Source organism: Thalassophryne amazonica, chromosome 7 (assembly GCF_902500255.1).
Source record: "Thalassophryne amazonica chromosome 7, fThaAma1.1, whole genome shotgun sequence".
In the NCBI taxonomy this organism is placed as follows: Eukaryota; Metazoa; Chordata; class Actinopteri; order Batrachoidiformes; family Batrachoididae; genus Thalassophryne; species Thalassophryne amazonica.
In genome coordinates this window covers 104440080-104462710 of record NC_047109.1, presented here as the reverse complement: position 1 = coordinate 104462710, position 22631 = coordinate 104440080, and the positions used below count along the sequence as shown (strand labels likewise).

General features: G+C 39.8%; 1 protein-coding gene across 2 annotated transcripts in view; it reads right to left on the bottom strand.

Moving 5' to 3' along the window:
• adcy2a (adenylate cyclase 2a) overlaps nt 1–22631 on the bottom strand; it is a 173085-nt gene that overhangs the window by 111934 nt on the left and 38520 nt on the right. For both annotated transcript variants that reach the window (XR_004561937.1, XM_034175261.1), the window contains exon 3: nt 4552–4713. Coding sequence is in view for 1 of the 2 variants with exons in the window: in XM_034175261.1 (XP_034031152.1) it covers nt 4552–4713 (162 nt within the window). In the remaining variant the exon portion in view is untranslated. The remainder of the gene's footprint in view (nt 1–4551; nt 4714–22631) is intronic.

Here is a 22631-nt window from a genome sequence, read left to right as displayed (position 1 = left end):
ATCCTTCAATGACCCTAACAGGCCATGGCAGTATTCTACAACTTCAATGTTCCTTTGCCTTATGTGGACATACAGTACATCTATCCTAGAATTGCTCTTTATGGATTAGCTTTTGTAAAGGTCAAAATCAGTGGAGTCGAAGGTAAAAAAAAAAAAAAACGCCCCCCCCCCCCCCCCCCCAACACACACAGAGTTGCACCAAACCTGACACACATACATTTGCGTTTTTTTTTTTTCTAGAATTACCAAAGAAAGGCCAACTTTACCAAACGTTATTCAGTAGGGTCAAGGTAACTGGGTCTGAAGGTCAGCATTTAGAGTTTCACTCTGATTATAACCAAACTTGACATCAGATGTGTCCCACTGAGGTCAACTTCCCCAAAGGTCAATTTTTGGGGTCCAGGTCAGTATCTTGATCATCTGCAGGTCTACTTCTAGGTACCTTTGGACAATTGCACCAAACTTTGTATGGAGGATGAAGGCTGACCCCAAAATGTCACTTAAATACTTAATTTGGGCAATCCTTGGCTCAAAGCATTTCAATCTTGGCTCAGATCAGATGGAGGTCGATCACTGGGGTTGTGGTCAACATGAATGGGGTCAGAGGTTAGATTCCCATCAGGCAATAAATCCTACTGGTTACCGGGGCGTTTTCTCACATGCAAGGTGACTCCACCCTTATTTTTGCTATAGCAACAGTGACCAGCCTCACAGTCTGCTTTAGCTCTGAGCACCTTTTCCTCCATGTGTAATCTAACCTCATAACTACAAACCAATTAAAGTTCAAATCTGGGTTCAGTCACCAAGTTGTAACCCTGCAGACTGTGTCAGGCCTGAATGCACAAAGAAAGGCTGCAAAGACGAAGATTGTGCATATAAAACATCAACACAGGAACACTTGGGAAAATATTTATAAGGCCCATTTTGTATGCTAGAAGTGCCCTTTACAGTTTGGCCTGAAATGTTAAACTACAAGACAATCTGAAACGGAGCTTCTGTGAGATGGTTTATACATGATTGTTCCTTTTTTCATTACTTGGAATTAGCCTGAGGTGTAACTGGGCATCGCTGACATTTACAATCAGGTTTGAATAAGCAGAAATTAATTAAAGTCTGCCATTCGTCTAGAACAAGATTCCCTATATTCCGGTTAGTCTTTTTTTAACATGTACAAATTGAAGACTGAACTCAGAACAGAAATATTGCTCATGAGACACTGACCTTTTAATAAAATAAATAAAAACCTCTTGTCCCGGTAAATTTTATAGGTCACATTTGTTTGACTAGAATAGAAACTATTGTTAAAATTACCATCTTATTTCCTGGACAGGATGGGAAAACCTTATATAACCACAATGTGAACCCAATGATAACAGAACAATGAATGAATAAAAGTGGTTTGTGTGATTATTTCCACTGCGGAAGGTTCTCAGCTCAAATCCCACACCTGCACATTCTCCACGCAATGGGGAGTTGTGTCAAGAAGGGTAAAACTTGTGTCAAATCAACAAGGAAGAAGCCGAAGGGACACATTTTCTGGAGTAAAGGTCACATTTTTTCCAATCATTTCTTTAATTAGATTTTGTGCATTGTTGCAGTCTATTTTTATTATTGGTATTCTCAGAATTTATTTTTATTATTAGTTTATTTTATTTAGTGATTTGGTTCATGAGAAAGACCTACGGATATACAGTCATTGTATTTATCAGTCATTGCTATTAATAATGAATGAATGTGAGTTTTCCGATATATAAGTCACACTGAAGTATAAGTCGCAAACTACCAGTAATAAAAAAAAAAAAAACTGACTAGTACTCTGCAAATTACTGTAACTTAAAAGTCAAAGTTGTTCAGAGTTAAATATGTAGATGAAGTGCTAATGTGCTTGACAAGTCAACTAATATTTTCAGTGTCTGTAACAAAGTTTTCAAATCACTCCTGTGGGATTACATAAACAGAATTTAAAACTAACAGCAATCTGAGATTTCTGACATCCACCAATCCGGATCACGTCCAAAATTCCGAGGAGTCTTCCTAATACCCATCTGTGATGCAAATTTGGTGAGAATCCATGGAGTAGCTTTGACGTAATCGTTCAATGTCTGTATAAAGGGAAATCTTGATCCAGAATCCGGATCACTTCCAAAATACAATGTAGTCTTCTATGACCTACTATTCATCTGTGGTGAAAATTTTGCAAAACTCCATGCAGCAGTTTTGATGTAATCCTGCTAACAGATAGATAAATAATGATTTCATTATGTTCTTGGCTCATGTAATAATTCCATAAGCACACTCTTATCTTTACACAATGCGATATTTATTGGTTTTGTAAATAAGCTCTTTCTGCTTCTAACTTCTGATCACCACTGTAGATCAGATACAGATTTGCAAGTTCATTTGACACAAGTTTCATGCCAGTTGCCCTTCCTCATAACTCCACATTACAAGGTGAAGAGGTACAGGTGGTCTTAAAGATGGAACCTTCTGCTTTGAACCCAAGCGCACAAACCACTTGACCACCCCGCTGCACAATTAACTGCATTTATTGTCTTTTTAATTAAATTGAAGACAAACACTTTAACGTATGAAACTCAACATCATGTGACTGAACACTTAAAAACTTTGTGGCGATTCAGTGCCTCAATAACAGAGTACAGCAAACTTGAAACAAGTTGAGTAAATGTTTTCTTTCCATTTGGTTAGTTTCTGCCAACTTCTGCTCGAGAGTGCGGCTCAAAGATGAAATCCGACCCATAAATCATGTCTGTCAAATAAAAGCAAACAAATCTACTGCTCAAAGTGTTTGGAAGGTTCATTAAAATTTTAATGGAGAGTTCCTGAATGCCGAATTACTTGTTCATACATCATCTTTCTTGATAATATTTTGTATAATTTGTGATTGATGTGCAACAGTCTCAACACATAAATCAATTGGATGTTTTCATGTTAGCCATATCCATCACAGACACACACACACAGACAATATTGCCGATAATTTCAGATGCACTAATTTACATTATAGTAATAAGTCAAATTGTACTTTTACGTGGTGCATATGTAAAGTAATCCATTCAAATGATCAATTTAACAAACTCAAAACTTGGAAAAGGTCACAGTAAGGTAGAATATTTAAGTAATTAGTAACTATTTGTTAGTATAATTCTTTTTTCCCAAAATTTAGTTCACTAGGGGAGTCATGGTACACAGAAGTTACAGTTCGGTTTACATATCAGTGTTTTACAATATTCTTCAAATCTTTATACAGTATGTTTCATCTGTGAGCAGCAGAGAGCTGCCGTCAGACACTTCAGCACTGTGAGGCAAAGTATAAATGTAAATCTTATTACAATTTGATCACATCTCATCATTTGCATTGGAATGAATGTTTTGTGCAGCATGTCATTTTTTTTTTGTATGGAGTGTGTTGAGCCAGACTGCCTTCCATATTTTGTCCATTTTAAGTTTGTTTGATTTTTTTTTGCACCAGTGATGGAATCACATAAAACCTCCCTCTGTACAGGTTTTGAAATCACTGTACATCCATGAAAGTTTACACCAATTCATATAAAACATTAACTTTTGTCATAAGTTGGTAGCGTTGTCTGTAAACTCGAATGATCAAACTGATCTCATCCAGGGACAGTGATTCAACAAATGTGCGGATCGGTACGCTTTTGTTTTTAGGTTCATATTTCAGAAGAACAAAAAAAAAGTCAAATTAACAAATTTCATTTAGGCTTGCAACGTTTCTGGGTGGACTAATACAGTCACTTGCTACAGATGGCTGGTTCACAGTCTCTGTTTGCCTCACAGAGAGCAGGCTGGGGGGGGCAGGCCTCCTAGACAGAGCATGAGAAATGTCTGACTTATGAAACAAATATTCACATGTGTATGAATGTGCTGTGCAGAGTCACACTGTGTATTCTGCATATAGTTCTGTGCACCAAACCGTCACTTGTGTACTGTACAGTTGAATATAAATACATGTATTGTGACACGCAAGTTTACTGTACTTAATCTTTTGGTTTATTTTTGAGCATATTTTGAAGAAAATTTCAGGAACATTCTAATGAAAGAAAAGAAGTTCCCAAGAAGACATTGTATAGAAGAACACTGTACCTGTACCCAAAAGTGAGGGGCAGCAGTTGCAGAGGTCATTTATTTCTCGTCAGTAACTTCAGCATACATGCACATAATATGCAAATTGTTTTGGTGTAGTTAAGTATCAATATCCAGCATTGTCTCAAGCAACTCTGTTGAATGCAGTGGCGAAAAGGTTAGTGATCGTTGTTCCCGAAGGTTCCCAGTTCGAGACTACCTGTGACTATTTGCCATATAATGTTGAGTTTGACATCCACCAAAAAAAAAAAAGTTCTACCAAATCAACATGTAGATCCACACTGGATCTACTGTGGTGACCGCAATCAAAAGAGGGTTGTGCCATGTAAATAGCAAAAAAGAAAGTGCTTCACACAGCCTGAAAGCACTTCCACTGTGCACAGTCAAGATGGAGCCCTTTAGCAGCCCGATTGGTTTAAACCATCTTACCTGCCATGCTACAGGTTCCATGCTATTGGCCGTGGTGGACAAGCAGACACTCAGCACAACCGTGTGAGAGGCGGAGGTCAATATGCTGGCGATGATGGCGTCGCGCATGGAGAAGGGCAGCATGGTGTAAACCACAAACACAATAAAGAGGAAGAATGACACCTGAGGAGAGGGCAGGCAGAGGGGCAATAAAAAAAAAACAAGTTAGGATCCATATCATTTATATTACATTAAAAATCACTGTGGGGAAATAGATGATTACCGACAACACTGCAAAACATCATTCTTATCGGCACTGTGCATAAACAACCAAGGTACCAATGATAACGGATACATTACAAAATTGTTTAAAGAAAATGGAGACTACTGTGCATCTGGAAAGTATTCACAGCACTTCACTTTTCCACATTTTATGTTACAGCCTTATTCCAAAATAGATGAAATTTATTTCCTCAAAATTCTATACACAATACCCCATAATGACAATATGAAAAAAAGATGAGATTTTTGCAAATTTATTCAAAATAAAAAACTAAGAAATCACATGTACATTTTACATTTGTATTCACAGCCTTTGCCATGAAGCTCAAAATTGAGCTCAGGTGCATCCTGTTTCCACTGTTCATCCTTGAGATGTTTCTACAGCTTAACTGGGGTCCACCCGGGGTAAATTCAGTTTATTGGACATGATTCAGTTTATTGGAAATGATTTGAGAAGGCACACATCTATGAGCACAGTGGCCTCTATCATCTATAAATGTAAGAAGATTGGATCCACCAGGACTCTTCCAAGAACTGGCCACCCATCTAAACTGAGCGATCATGGGAGAAGGTCCTTAGTCAGGGAGGTGACCAAGAACCTGATGCTCACTCTGTCAGAGCTCCAGCATCCCTCTGTGGAGAGAGGAGAACATTTGAGAAGGGCAACCATCTCTGCAGCAATCCACCAATCAGGCCTGTATGGTAGATGGAACAGATGGAAGCCACTCCTTAGTAAAAGGCACATGGCAGCCCACCTGGAGTTTGCCAAAAGGCACCTGAAGGACTCTCAGACCATGAGAAACAAAATTCTCAGGTCTGATGAGACAAAGACTGAACTCTTTGGCGTGAATTCCAGGCATCATGTTTGGAGGGAACCAGGCACCATCCCTACAGTGAAACATGGTGGTGGCAGTATCATGCTGTGGGGATGTTTTTCCAGCAGCAGGAACTGGGAGACTAGTCAGGATTGAGGGAAAGATGAACACAGCAATGTACAGAGACATCCTGGATGAAAACCTGCTCCAGAGCACTCTTGATCTCAGACTGGGGTGACAGTTCATCTTTCAGCAGGACAATGAACCTAAGCACACAGCCAAGACATCAAAGGAGTGGCTTCAGGACAACTTTGCGAATGTCCTTGAGTGGCCCAGCCAGAGCCCAGACCTGAATCAGATTGAACATCTCTGGAGAAATCTGAAAATGGCTGCGCACGCTCCCCATCCAATCTGATGGAACTTGAGAGGTGCTGCAAAGAGGAATGGACAAAACTGCCCAAAGATCAGTGCACCAAGCTTGTGGCATCATATTCAAGAAAACGTGAGGCTGTAATTGCTGCCAAAAGTGCATCAACAAAGTACTGAGCAATGGGTGTGAATACTACCATTTACTCAAAATGCCTTTATTGTACATCTCGTTCAAAGTTTCACCAAAATAAACTGTTTGCACAGATCATGCAAAAAGGAATTAATTATAGGTTGAATTAATAGGGTTTTAAGAAGGAATAATTTTACACCGTGTCATGCTTAGTTATCATGTTACGGGGTAACATATGTCACGTGTCATAGAATCCAATGGACGACGACATTGACTTTTACTTTGCAGACCAAACATTCAAAGTCAAAACTATTCTATTTATTAATCATATTAGTTCAACCAATAATTTGCATCACTTTTTACCAAAATAGAACAACTTCAACTTTTGATGCCTGTAGAAACTGAAATTAACCTTTGTCACCATTTTTGCTGCTTTTACCTCATAATATTCAGTTATAGATAGCCCAAATTATACCTTTTTGGAATGTTTATGATAGACAAATAATATGAAATACCTTCTAATATGAATGGCACATTTAAAAAGTTTGACCCCTGTGTAATTCATTGACCCCTGTAGGTCAGAGGTCAGCTCCAGGATGTCAATATCTGAAAATATACAGTCAGATTTCATGCTTTTATTACTAAAAGCACAATGATTTTTCTGTGCTGCCCCACTAGTATGTTTATAGCATGTGGAGGCCTCCTTTTTTGCTTCAGTACTGGCAACACCTCTGGGCACTTTGGGGGGGGAAATATATATATATATATATATATATATATATATATATATATATATATATATATTATATATATATATACACAAAAACATTTGCAAAATAAATGAAAGACATGAAACTTGTTCTTTTAAGATATTTTATCCTTTGACAGAACTGTTATACCACATAGACGTGCAAGATTTACAGTTGGAGAGAAAAATTGAGTACTTTACTTTATTGGAGGATTTTTGATGCTAACTGGCTGTCTAGCTTTGCTCAAGATTATACACGCCTGACAATGCCAGCACAGTGACTTCACCGCCACCAGGGATGTCTGTTCGTCTGTCAGTTTGCAGGATTTACTTGAGAATTAATCAAGCTGTGTTCTTTTAATGAAAATTGGTGGAAAATGGGAAATTTTCGTGAATTCGTGGGGCCCCCTCAGTTTTTATCAAGTAAGAGTTTTCTTATTTTTGTCACACACTCAAAAAAGGAATTAATTTATGATGAATAATATTTCAGAACATGTGTTCCATGATTGATGGTCCACAAATTCATTCTTTGCCTTCAGTTGCAATGTTCTGTGACAGAGTATTAAAACAGTCAATTTCCAAACTTATTTGTAATCAAATATTTGTGCCAGGCAGATTCCAAACACTTGACATGTGGAACTGTGTGTGAAGAGGATGGACCTGAAAACTGGATAAAGATACATTTTTGAAAATATCAAGCTTTCAGTGTATTTAAGCTGCCCTTATTGCAGGAAACAGAGATGGAGACCAACAACATTCACTTCAAACCTCACGTCTCTAATGTACCATGTTGAGTGCTTTTTTTTTTTTTTTTTTTTTTTTTTTACATCTGCTGCACACAGACACGTATGTGCGCGCACACACTTCAATGTGCCTTCTGCTACAGGGTCAACACAGCTCACCTACTGCTGTGCACGGCTAAAAAGAGACCAGTGTTCTCAGAGTGCAGCCAGGTGCCACTTAATCCTTCTTGGGTTGCCTTCACGAGTGGTGGCAAAGTGGGGTCAGAGCGCTCGGGTAAAGAGGAGGATGTGTAAAGAGACGGCGGAAGAGAGTGAAAATGATGGAAAACAGTGCGTCCTTGTTAAAGTGAACAGATGATCAGTTCAGCTGCACCGCTGCTTTTTGAATGGCCAACGATAGCAGCACAGTAGATGGAAGAAGAAAATACAAGAAGATCGTCTGTTATTTATTTCAGTTCTTTTATACAAGTCGGGGAGCACAGCATGACGTTATGAGAAAGAGTAGTAGAATCTAGGCTTAGAAAATAGGTGAAGATCTGTGAGCAGCAGTATGGTTTCATACTGAGAAAGAGCACTACAGATGCAATGTTTGCTCTGAGAATACTGATGGAGAAGTATAGAGAAAGCCAGAATGAGTTACATTGTGTGTTTGTGGATTCAGAGAAAGCTTTTGACAGGGTGCCAAGAGAAGAGTTGTGGTATTGTATAAGGAAGTCTGGAATGGCAGAGAAGTATGTGAGGGGAGTGCAGGACATGTACAAAGACAGTGTGACAGCAATGAGATGCACAGTAGACTCATTCAAGGTGGAGGTGGGATCACACTAAGAATCAGCTCTGAGTTCTTTCTTGTTTGCAATGGTGATGGGCAGGTTGACATATTAGATCAGACAGGAGTCTCCATAGACTATGATATTTGCAGATGACATTGTGATCTATAGTGAGAGTAGAGAGGAGGTTGAGTCTAGCCTGGAGAGGTGGAGATATGCTCTGGAGAGCAGAGGAATGAAACTCACTAGGAGCAAGACTGAGTACATGTGTGTGAATAAGAAGGAGTCCAGTGGACTAGTGCAGCTACAAGGAGTAGAACAGGTGAAAGTGGATGAGTTTAAATATTTGGGGTCAACTGACCAAAGAAATGGAGAGTGTGGTAGGGAGGTGAAGAAGAGAGTGCAGGCAGGGTGGAGTGGGTGGGAGGAGTGATTTGTTGTGACCGAAGAATATTTAGAGTGAAGGGGAAAGTTTACAAGACAGTAGTGAAACCAGCTATGTTGTACGGCTTAGAGACCATGGCGCTAACAAAAAGACAGGAGGCAGAGTAGGTAGGTAGCAGGTAGCACAGCTGAAGATGTTGCAATTTTCTTTGGGAGTGACGAGAATGGACAGGATGAGGAATAAACATATCAGAAGGACAGCACACATGGAACGGTTTGGGGACAAAGTCAGAGAGGAGAGATTGATATGGTTTGGACATGTGCAGGAGGGACCAATATAGGGAGAAGAATGCTGAGGCTGGAGCCACCAGGCAGGAGGAGAAGTAGGAGGCCAAGGAGGAGGTTTATGGCTATGCTGAGGGATGACATGCAGGTGGTTGGTGTGACAGAGGAAGATACAGAGAACAGGGTGAGATGGGAATGACTGATCTGCTGTGGCACCCCCTAATGGGAGCAGAGGAAAGGAGAAGTCGTCGTCAGGAAGCAGAGCAGTATCCACCACACCACCGGATGGCAACCACCCAGACAGATAACTGGTCCATTCCTACATCTCCAATGTAATCATTTATCTACTGCAACCAGATGAAATATGGGTGTTCCCTTAACCTTCTCCAGCTGCTGCGATCTTCAACACTGAGGCACCTGTGTGCTGGATCATGCACCTCATGACTGATGCTCCCTCACCTTGCAAGTGATCTCGCAAGTGTGACCTAAAGTTATTAAAGCAGTTCCCAAGATCACTATAAACAGACCTCGTGCCAAAAATGTTGCCTTAAGTCACTGGTTAGCCTCAAAGTGTCACAGCCATACTAAAACAGGATGCACTAGGGACCGGGCTTTTGTGGTGGTACTGAAATGCTTTGGGCTCAGTCACAGTCCAAGACTCACTAAACCAGTGATTAGAATTTTGTACCCAAGTACAAAATAACCATGTGCAGTTTTAAGGTTCCAAGAGAGTCCCAAAGACTTTTGTTCTCCTGCAAAGATATCAGCATCACCAAACATTTGTCCTGCAATCGCATAAACTCATGAGTCCTGATGTTTGCAATACTAAAACGACAACAAGAAATAGGAAACCATTAATCAGTTCCAAACGAACACAAGTAGCTGCCAGTTGGTGGCCGTACTTATCAAACCCCTCTAATGCTCAATCCAGATGTACCAGTGAGAGTTGGATGAGCCATTAACGGAACTTCAACCTGTGAGCTCCCCAATACAAAGTCTGTGATACTCAACTGAGTCCATATGTGATTGGTACAGGTCAGTATCTGGAGTATTTCCAGCAAGACTGCGGGTGTATTGTTGATGATTCAGTCATGTGATGGGTGTGAAACCAGTCACATGAATGAATGAATTTATTTGGCACACAAACTCAACTATAACAAAAAACTGATACACAAGACAATTCTACAGTGACGTGTGACCAAAAGGGGGTGAGCAGAAGCAAAGCTTATAAACGCCCACCCCTTACATACATACATACTCATTACCAACCCCCAGAGCCAGCACACAGGCGACAGTGGTGGAAAAACTCCATTTGATGTATTGAGGAAGAAACCTCAAGCAGACCAGACTCTAAGGGGTGACCCTCTGCTTGGGCCATGCTACAAACATTTAACACAACACAAACTCAAGTCCTGTCATCATAAACACCTCTAGTGTAGATACCTACATATGAGGTCTGTTAGAAAAGTATCAAACCTTTTTATTTTTTGCAAAAACATGATGGATTTGAATCACATGTGCTTGCATGAGCCAACCTTGAACCTTCGTGCGCATGCGTGAACTTTTTCACACCTGTCGATTGCGTCATTTGCTTGTAAGCAGCCTTTGTGTGGGACGTGTGTAGTACTCTCGGCGGATTTTCATTGCAAGGAAAATGGCGAACGACTGGAGCAGCGTGACCGAATCAGATTTTGCCAGAAACTGGGCGACAGCCAGGTGGAAACCATTCGGATGATTCAGACGGCTTTCGGTGACTATGCCATGGGCATCACACAGATTAAGGAGCGGTACTACCAGTTTAAAGACGTCCGCACGACGGTGGAGAGCGAGCCGCGCTCCGGTCGGCCATCAACATGCTGAAATGACCAGATCATTTCCAAAGTGAACGCTGTGGTGATGCGGACGGTTGTGTGACTATCCGAGAAATTGCAGAAGAGGTGGACATCTGCACTTTTTCGGCACATTCCACTGTGACAGAAGATTTGGCCATGAAAAGAGTGGCTGTGAAATTCGTGCCGAAGCTGACGGTGGAGCAAAAGCACCTCCATGTTGAAGTCTCACAGGACACACTGGACTCCGAAAAATGATGCTCACCTCTTCCACAATTTCTCGGATAGTCACACAACTGAAAAGCCACCGAAAGCCGTCTGAGGCTTCCGAATGGTTTCTACCTGGCTGTCGCCCAGTTTCTGGCAAAATTTGATGCAGTAGCGCTTCTCCAGTCGTTCTCCCATTTTCTGTGCAAAGAAAATCTGCCGAGAGCACTACACACGCCCTTACACAAAGGCTGCTTACCAACAAATGACGCAATCAACAGGCGTGAAAAAGTTCAAGCATGTGCACGAAGATTCAAGGTTGGCTCAAACAAGCACACGTGATTCAAATCCATCAGGTTTTTGCAAAAAATAAAAAGGTCCGATACTTTTCTAACAGACCTCGTACACCTACACATACATACATATGCAATGCGTGTGATTTTATACTACATATTAACAAGATAGAAAAACAAAGTGCACACAATGATCAACAAAACACTAACCCTCAACACCCTTCCTCCTCCCTATACCTAAAAAAAAAAAAAACATGTACCTATACCGCTGCTTAAACTGGTTCATGCTTGGACATTGCTTGAGCTCCACCCTCAATCTGTTCCACATCCTGACTCCACAAACAGAAATACAAAAACCTTTTAATGTTGTACGTGCCCACTGATGTTTTAAGTTAAACTCCCCCCTCAGATTATAATCCCCTACTCTATTAAAGAACATGTTTTTAATATTTCCAGGAAGTAAATTGTTTATTGCTTTATACACCATTTGTACTGATTGAAAATGAAACAGATCAGTACATTTTAAAATTTTTGATTTTAAGAATAGTGAATTTGTGTGGTCTCTATAACCAGTATTATGAATTATTCTTATAGCTCTTTTCTGCAGTATGAATAATGGTTGTGTTGTACATTTATAATTATTGCCCCAGACCTCTGCACAATAGTGTAAATATGGTAAGATCAGTGAGCAATAGAGAATGCAGAGTGAGCTGTGGTCCAGAATGTATTTAACTTTGTTCAGAACTGAAATGCTTCTTGACAGTTTGCTCTGTATTATGTTTTATATGAGACTTCCAGTTTATTTTATCATCGGTTATCACCCCAAGAAACTTAGTTTCATATACTCTTTCAATATCCACCCCCTGTACTTGTAACTCTTTATTACAATTGCCAAATAGCATATATTTTGTTTTACTTAAGTTTAATGGTAATTTGTTTGTCAAACCACATTTTCAGTTTTCCCATTTCTGTAGTGATGTTCCTTAGTAGTTTCTGCAAATCCCCCCAGAACAAAAAATACTTGTCCTCTGCAAATACTACTAACTTTAATATCTTGGACACATTAAAAATATAATTTATATAAAGTAAAAAAGTTTCGGAACCAATACTGACCCCTGTGGGACACCACAAGCAATGTCCAAGCATGATGATGTGTATTCCCCCAACAAATTGTTTTCTGTTACTCAAATAACTTCTCACCCAGTGCAACACTAATCCCCTGATCCCATACCTTTCAATTTTATTGATTAAAATATCATGATTGATTGTGTCTAAGGCTTTTTTAAGGTCTATGAATATTCCAACTGAATGTAATTTATGATCTATGGCATTTGTGATCTCAACTGATTCTATTAATGCCAGTGATGTTGAACTATTTGCTCTAAATCCATATTGACTGTCAATAAGTAATTTATGTTTGTTTATGAATTTGTCTAATCTATTGTTGAATAATTTTTCTAATATTTTGGAAAATTGTGGAAGCAAAGAAACAGGCCTATAATTTGTGACGTGGTGTCTATCCCCAGTCATACAGCGGTACAACTTTGGATATTTTCATTTCATTGGGAAATTTACCGGTTTGAAATGACAAATTACAAATATATGTTAATGGTTCTGAAATCCCTTCAGTGACCTGTTTTACAACTATCATGTCAGTTTCATTTAAATCACTAGATGTTTTGTATTTGCAATTGTTAACAATATCTATTATTTCTTTTTCTTCCACTGCTGTGAGGAACATTGAACAGGGATTCCTCTCTATAAAATGATCATTCCAGTCCTCAGATAATGAATCAGGAATCTTTTCTGCCAAGTTAGGTCCAACATTTACAAAAATAAATAAATAAATAAATAATTAATTAAAGCCATTAACCACCTCATCCATATTTTCCTTTCTAATATTGTTATCAATGAAATATTGAGGATAGCTCTGTTGTTTGGTACTATTTTAAATAATGATATTTAATATATCCCATATTCCTTTGATATTATTTTTGTTATTATATAATATCTTACTATAGTATTCCTTCCCACAACCCTTATAATATTAGTTAACTTATTTTTATATTTCTTATATCTATTTTCTGCCTCCTTAGTCCTTAGTTTTATGAATTCTTTATATAGTGTACTTTTCTTTTTACATGAATTTTGTAATCCTTTCGTCAACCATGGTCGATCTTTGAATTTTTGTTTTCTACTGTATTGTTTTATTGGACATTTTTTTTTCATATAGTCATGTACATATTTTTAAAAAAGCTCCATATGCTCTATCACATGACTGAATCACAAACTTTCAAGGGCGAAAAAGTAGTATTATTTACACAAAGCCACCTACTTGGTTTTCCGTTGAAATTAATGTAGAAGTAACTGAAGAGTTCAGATGCAAAACCAAGTTTTTTTTTTTTTTTTTGAAATGGAGAAAAAATGCAGTTGAAAATGGAGATTTAAAGGAAACCATATTCAGAAATGCACAGACTTCATCAATAAAATGAAAACAGTTTGTTGAAATTCTTTCATATTTTGCACAGTGATGGTCCCCTTGACAGCCAAGTATATATTGGCCTCAACTAAAAATGTATGGTTTTGGAGATACTGGGTTTTGCATTTGAACCTTTCAACTACTTTTTTTTACGATTCAGTGCCTCATTCACCATGTCTGATGTGTACGCTTTGAGTCATGTCCTTCCTCCTGCACAGTCCACCAAGGAGTTGTTCAAGTGTGTGAAAGGGTAACTACAGACAGAGTGTCCAGAGAATCAGGTCTGGACATTGTCCGGAGTTCATATGAGAAAAAGGCTCGAGACAGATGTGCACGTGGCCTTTTGCGGCCCATCAGGGTTCAGTCGACTGTATTCCTGCCAGATGAATCAACTCCTTGATAATGACACTGAGGGCTCATAAAACAAATTGCAGAGATGGAGTGTTAGATTACATCAGGCTTTTAGTCTGCAGTTAGTGGCAGAGATTAGTTTACTGGCTCAAGTGTACTTCCACGTGTCCATGCAATCATGCGATGCCTGAATAAATCTGCCACACCACTAAAAAGCCAAATATGCCTTTTCCCACCCACACGAGTACAAAGTTAGATTTATTGATTCAGCACAAAAACAGCACACTGCTGCACTGTTTGCTTTAGGGCTGTCACTCTGATTGGACAGGTCGGTTTTATTCAAGCGGCAACCTCCGGCACTGAAAAATGAAGCCCATGTGGAAGTGGGAAAAAAACCCTGTAGTTCCCTGAATGGCCACTTGAGCTTGGCTCCAAATGCAAGTCACTTCCAATAGAACCCCATCTAAAAAAACAAAAAAATCCAACTTCACAACAGAAAAAAATAAATAAATACATTTTTAATTATCCATTCTGGTCTCAGTGTCATTTATGACAACTACACTGGGGTGAATTTTGATACAACTCATAAGGGTAAGCTACAAATTTATGCATAATCAAGTGCATGTCACGGTGGGAAAGCCACTGTGCCAGGACCACCAAGCAGAGGCTGTGAGCTGCTGTGGACACAATCACCTTTGTTCTTTCTGAGCATTTCAAGACAAATGTGACATTTATTGCTGGGTAGTTAATTGTACTAACAAATCACTTAAGCATGTGCTTTAGCATTTTTGCAGAGCAAAATTTGTGTTATTTCATTTGTATGTTAGCGCTGTTATCATGAATTAGCAAGTGTCTATAGCTTAGCAGTACTCATATCCAGTAGATGGCAGTGTGAATATCTTTTTAAAAATAATAAGAAAAGAAAACATATATGCATAAAAACAAAACAAAAAACAAATAATGATTAATTACAAGCTGTGGGTGACAGTCCAAAAAACTACTGCCCCGCCATTCGTAACAAAAACGTGGAGCAGTAAATCTGTTCGGAATCATCTGGGAAAGCCAGCTTCCCAACATTCAAAAAAGGGTCCCACGTCTTTGAAAATTTAGCCTGGGAGCCCTTTAACAAATGCCTAATTTTTTCCAGTTTGGCAAAGTAAAGGACATCCTTAATCCAGTGAATGTGTGATGGAAGTGTAGGAGATTTCCATTTCAGAAGTATCAAACGCCTTGCTAGTAAACTAACAAAGGCTATGAATGTCTTATGTTCTGTAGACAGTGACGCTGTGACAGAAGTTACACCAAAAAGTGCTTTGACAGCATCAGGCACTATTATCTTCCTTGTGACCTCACTTAAAGAGTCAAAAGATTTTTGCCAATAAGTTGTCAGGACAGGGCAAGACCAGAACATATGTATGTGTGTTGCCGCTGCCTGATGACAGCGGTCACAAGTCGGGTCAATATTGTCAAACATCTTAGAGAGCCTGGTCTTAGTCAAGTGAGTCCGATGTAAAATTTTACACTGGATCAATCCATGTTTGGCACAGACAGAGGAGTGGTGTACCTTGTCCAGAACACTCTCCCACATATTCTCAGTAAATGCAGACCCCAAGTCTTCCTCCCAAAGTGCTTTAATTGACGACAAAGAGACCAATCGAAGTGAGTGAATCTGACCGTAAATGAATGAGATCATACCCTTCCAAGCCGGAGCTGGTTTTAAGAAAATATCAAGGGGTGTGTCAGAGGGCATAGAAGGAAACTGAGGGAACCTATGAGAAACAAAATTGCGGATCTGCAAGTACCTAAAAAAATGTTGCTTTGAAAGGGAGAATTTTTTGGACAACTGTTCAAACAAAGTGAAAGTATTATCAATGTAGAGATCCCTGAATAATTTAACACCCTTATTGGACCAGAGCACAAATGCACGATCAATTAAAGATGGGGGAAAGGAGTGATTAGCAGTTATGGGTGCCAACGTGGAATATGTTTGAAAACCAAAACAACGCCTGAACTGATTCCAAATCTTCATAGTCGTCTTAATGACATTTTTGCTATAATTTGTAATAGGGGATTTAACCGGGGAATGGACCAGAGCTGAAAGTGACACTGACTTACAGGAAGATTGTTCCATACCCAACCAGACTGATAACTGAACCCGAATGTAGCCAATATTGAATTATTTTGAGGTGAGTAGCCCAGTAATAAAATTTAAAGTTGGGTAAGGCCATACCTCCCAGCTTCTTCGGCCTTTGCAAATACTGTTTGCGTAATCTTGGTGGTTTCTTATTCCAAATAAAATCAGAGATAGTGGTATCTAACTTGTGAAAGAAGATTTGCGAAAGGAAAATTGGTATACATTGAAACAAATACAAAAACCTGGGAAGGACATTCATCTTGATAATATTAATTCGTGCAGCTAGAGACAAGTTTAGCACTGACCAACGACAAACTGTTTTGTACGTGAGACAAGAGCAGTGAAATTAATGTGAAAAAGATCCTTGAATTTAGCAGTAACCTGAATCCCAAGATATTTTAACTCGTGCCAAGCAACCTTAAATGGTAAAGTGTGAAGTGAGTATTCATGAGCTGCCTTATTAAGAGGAAGAAGCTCACTCTTACCCAAATTCAACCTATAACCAGATATGGATCCAAATGAATGTAGAACAGAAAGTGCAGCTGGGATTGAATTGGAGAAGTCAGTAATAAATAAAAGAAGGTCATCTGCATATAGAGACACCTTCTGTTCTCGCCCACAACTGACAATGCCTTTAATGTGTAGGTCACCACGAAGCGCAATGGAAAGAGGCTCAGTTGCCATGGTGAATAAAGAGGACTTAAAGGGCACCCTTGGCGTGTTGAACGATAAAGAGGAAAGTAGGAGGATTGATTATTATTTGTCCTAACTGAAGCTGAAGGGGATGAGTATAAAAGCTTCACCCAAGAAATAAATTTTTCCTTAAAACCAAATTTCCCCAAAGTATAAAATAAATATGACCACTCAACGTGGTCAAAGGCCTTCTCCATGTCTAAAGAAATAATTGCTTGAGGTAAGGCTGCTGATGGGAGATTATAAACAGTATTAAAGAGCTTCTCAAATTAAAAAAAGAGTGTCTGTTTTTGACAAATCCCGTTTGATCAGGTGAGATGATACTTGGAAGAACAGTTTCTAAGCGAAGAGCAAGCATTTTAGACAAAATTTTAAAATCCACATTTAATAAACTACTCGGTCTAAGACGAGCAAGTAAGCGGGTCCTTGTCCTTTTTCAAGATAAGAGAAATCGATGCCTGATTAAGTGTGGGGGGACGTTTACCAGTCAGAAAAGATTCATTTAACATATCAATCAGAACCGGGGCTAGCTTGTCTTGAAAACACCTATAAAACTCTACGGGAAAGCCGTCTGGCCCTGGACATTTGCCAGACTGCATTGCCTTAAGAGCACCCGAAAGTTCTGGAGTGGTTATTGAGGTTTCCTATTGATCTACCATATCCAAGTTGATATGAGGAATTTCTAAACGAGAAAAGAAGCGATCAAAATCTTGCTTTCCAGCATTTATCTCCGACGTATATAATGAAGCATAATAAGCTCTAAATTCATTTATTCTTTCTGGGTCTATTGTGGTGCCTAGAGATGTGGCAATTTCGGGAATCTGATGAGAGGATATGGTCTGCCGTAACTGATGTGCCAACATTCTGCCTGCTTTATCCCCCTGTTCAAAGTATGCACTACTAGTCTTAAGTAACAACTCAACCGCACGATCCGCAGCCAATGTATTAAATTCTGACTGAGCCATAAGACGTTCTTTGTATGAATCCGGAGTTGGAGAAGCGGCATATACAGAATCTAATTGGGCAATGTGATTAGTTAAGGTAACCAATCTCTCCCTCTTCACCCTTCTTGTTGTGTGTTGGGGGGTTTGGCTGGACATTTTGGTGTTTTCTTTTCTTTGCTCTCCAGGTGGTATGCAAACTGGTTTTTGTCTGTGGAGACGGTGCTGGCAGAAGAGTCCTTCACCCTCATCAGCATTATTAGCTGCACCTGGGGATGATGCTCACATGTAAACTTAAAGACTTTCAGCTGAAGCAGATAATGAGATGGCGTTCTGCATTTAAGCCATGAGTGGTTCAAGCAGAATTGCCGGGAACTCGACCTTGTGACGTTCGTTTGTGAGACGCTGAGGACCGCGCCTGGGTTTGACACATCGTGCCTGTGAAGGAGGACGGGTGAGGGACACATGCTGTCAGCACACATCAGAGGTGATGATTGTCTGAATAAGTGTTAGCAGTAATTTGGTATTTTGTTACGCAGTATATTTGAACATTGATGAGAATTGTGCAGCTCGCTTCTCACTGCCATGGCGTACGGAATGATGATCCTCCACCTGTTGTGAGAGGCTGCTCATTTACATAAAGCTTAAATTCAGACCTGAATGTGTTGCTGATAGTGTGTGCCTTTGAAGGATATTTGTTGTAGCTATTGACTTACCTCACCTTTTCCATCCTTCACAGAGTCAGTTTGTCGTGTCCACCTGGGGGGTGTTCGGCGGTGAGTCTGGGTCCAGAAGCATCGGGCTTCGATCCATTTGGGCGCTGGAGAGCGCGCCGTCCTTCACCTCGCCAGATAACCGCACATTTATGTTGTACACAGTTATTGCACAGAAGGAAAATACATTTTTGTTTTTGGAACCGCTTTCTGGTTATTTTAGCGCTGGGTTCAGTCAGATGCTGGTCGCGCTCCTCAGCTCGTGTCTGCACATAACACTTCTATCGTGACTTACGTAAGAGATAATTTAACCTCTAATGTAAGCTTTCAGCGTCTCCCATAGAACCGACGCAGAGACATCAGGGGTCCTGTTGGTACTCAAAAACACGTCAATTTGGCTAGAGACCCTATCTACAAATTTTTAATCTGATAGTAAACGTGTATTTAGACGCCAGGGGCCGCGTGATCGAGCCAGACCTTTAAACCTAATGTTAAGTACAACCGGAGAATGGTCAAATAACCATTGGTTCATAAGAGCAAGAGGTAGGAGTGAGACATGGAAGAAATCTATTATATAATAAGAAGTAATCAATCTGAGTAAATGTGCGGTGCACAGAAGAGAAGAAGGAAAATGCCTTGCCTGTAGGATTAAAGAATCGCCAAGATCTGAAATTGAAAAATTCTCCATAAAGTCTTTAACAACTTTAGCTGATTTTGAAGAAACTGCCGCGTTACAGGAACGGTCAAGATCTGGGTTCAACCAACAGTTAAAATCCCCACCTTAGATGAGTAAGTGGGAGGACATGTATGGAAGGGCAGAAAAAAGTTTCTTAAAAAACTCAGCATCATCCCAATTTGGGGCATACACATTACCTAAAATCAATTGGGTGCCGTATAAACTGCCTGTAACTATCAGATATCTACCATTAGAGTCGGAAACCACTTCAGAACAAACAAAAGGAATTGATTTATGAATGCCCCTGGACTTACTATAAATGATGAGTAATATGTCTGACCAATCCACCTACTTTTAATTTGAAAATGAGGGGTAGATTTTAAGTGCGTCTCTTGCAGATAAATAATATGTGCTCCTAAGTTTCTAAGATGATTTAATACCTTAGTACGCTTCACAGGGGAGTTCAGGCCTTTACAGTTCCAGGACACCAATTTAAGGTCACCTCCATCAGTACTTAGGTTTACACTCGATTGGGCCATTAAACAAAGATAGGGCAGAAAGAAGAAAATGTCAGAAACAATGGCAAATAGACCGTCACCACAGCAGCATAAATTGGTAAAACAATTATAATAAAATCTGAAAAACCCCAAACAACGACAAGAGAAATAGAACACAGGCCCCCCACCCCACCCCATTGTTAGCATCCCACCAAACGAGATGCACACAAGCCCAGGCCTAACTAAGAACACAAAACGCTCCATAATAGCTCTAAACAAAAAAGGAATAGTGCTACTGAGAGAAAATTGAGTATAAAAAGATTAATGAACAAATGTACCTATATTATAAGACTACAAAATCCAAATTAATTAGCCTAATTATCAAAGAAAATGAAACCAAAACAACATTGCTTCCATAATACTGTTCAAGCATTAACAACCGATGACAAAAAGTAATAATAGAGTGCAAAAATGTGCAATAATCAACTATAGATAATAGGGCCCGAACACAAAACAGATGTAAAGTTATTCACAGAATGTTTACAGCAATGCAAACAGACCGATCCGGGCACCCAAAATGCCCACTCTACTTACAGTTCTTATTAACAAAGTCCCTGGCCAAAGAGGGGTCTTCAAAGCACCGCGAGGTGCCATCAGGCATAATGATTTTAAGTGTGGCGGGGTATAGAAGCCCATATTTTACTCCGGGAGGGTACGCAGAGCGTTCTTGGCAACCGAGGATGTAAAGTCTGGGAACACAGAGATCCTTGAGTCCTTGTAAAGGAGCAGAGAAGACTCGCCTGCTCGTCGTAGAATTGTGTTCCAAGCATGGAAAAAAATGCACCCGCACAATGAAGGCCCGAGGCTGAGTACCAGCCTCTGGTTTGTCCCGCAGAGATCGGTGAGCACGGTCAAGTAGCGGTTTCTCCTCCAGCCCTAATAAATCCTGTAGCAAGCCTGCAATAAAATCAGTAGGACCAATCCCTCCGTTCCCTCCGGTACACCAACCACACGAATTTCTTCGAGATCGATGTACTTTCCAAGTCTTCACACTTATCAATCAAGACATTCACCTGAGCGGTTAGCTTGCTAACGTTAGCCTCAAGTTCGCTTATGCGGGTGCTATGGTCGTTAACGGCCTGCTCGAGGTCTCGCACCACTGTTTCATGAGAGTCCACTAACCGCTAAAGTGGTTCAATTGAGGCTTTCAATCAATCAATCCAATTTTATTTATTATAGCGCCAAATCACAACAAACAGTTGCCCCAAGGCACTTTATATTCTAAGGCAAGGCCATACAATAATTACGTAAAAACCCCAACGGTCAAAACGACCCCCTGTGAGCAAGTAGAGAGGGTGCCTGTCTCCCTGATCTGAATTGGGAGCTGGTTCCACAGGAGAGGAGCCTGAAAGCTGAAGGCTCTGCCTCCCATTCTACTCTTACAAACCCTAGGAACTACAAGTAAGCCTGCAGTCTGAGAGCGAAGCGCTCTATTGGGGTGATATGGTACTATGAGGTCCCTAAGATAAGATGGGACCTGATTATTCAAACCTTATAAGTAAGAAGAATAATTTTAAATTCTATTCTAGAATTAACAGGAAGCCAATGAAGAGAGGCCAATATGGGTGAGATATGCTCTCTCCTTCTAGTCCCCGTTAGTACTCTAGCTGCAACATTTTGAATTAACTGAAGGCTTTTCAGGGAACTTTTAGGACAACCTGATAATGAATTACAATAGTCCAGCCTAGAGGAAATAAATGCATGAATTAGTTTTTCAGCATCACTCTGAGACAAGACCTTTCTAATTTTAGAGATATTGCGTAAATGCAAAAAAGCAGTCCTACATATTTGTTAATATGCACATGAATGACATATCCTGATCAAAAATGACTCCAAGATTTCTCACAGTATTACTAGAGGTCAGGGTAATGCCATCCAGAGTAAGGATCTGGTTAGACACCATGTTTCTAAGATTTGTGGGGCCAAGTGCAATAACTTCAGTTTTATCTGAGTTTAAAAGCAGGACATTAGAGGTCATCCATGTTTTTATGTCTGTAAGACAATCCTGCAGTTTAGCTAATTGGTGTGTGTCCTCTGGCTTCATGGATAGATAAAGCTGGGTATCATCTGCGTAACAATGAAAATTTAAGCAATGCCATCTAATAATACTGCCTAAGGGAAGCATGTATAAAGTGAATAAAATTGGTCCTTGCACAGAACCTTGTGGAACTCCATAATTAACCTTAGTCTGTGAAGAAGATTCCCCATTTACATGAACAAATTGTAATCTATTAGATAAATATGATTCAAACCACCGCAGCACAGTGCCTTTAATACCTATGGCATGCTCTAATCTCTGTAATAAAATGTTATGGTCAACAGTATCAAAAGCAGCACTGAGGTCTAACAGAACAAGCACAGAGATGAGTCCACTGTCTGAGGCCATAAGATCATTTGTAACCTTCACTAATGCCGTTTCTGTACTATGATGAATTCTAAAACCTGACTGAAACTCTTCAAATAGACCATTCCTCTGCAGATGATCAGTTAGCTGTTTTACAACTACCCTTTCAAGAATTTTTGAGAGAAAAGGAAGGTTGGAGATTGGCCTATAATTAGCTAAGATAGCTGGGTCAAGTGATGGCTTTTTAAGTCATGGCTTTAATTACTGCCACCTTAAAGCCTGGGTACATAGCCAACTAATAAGATAGATTGATCATATTTAAGATCGAAGCATTAAATAATGGTAGGGTTTCCTTGAGCAG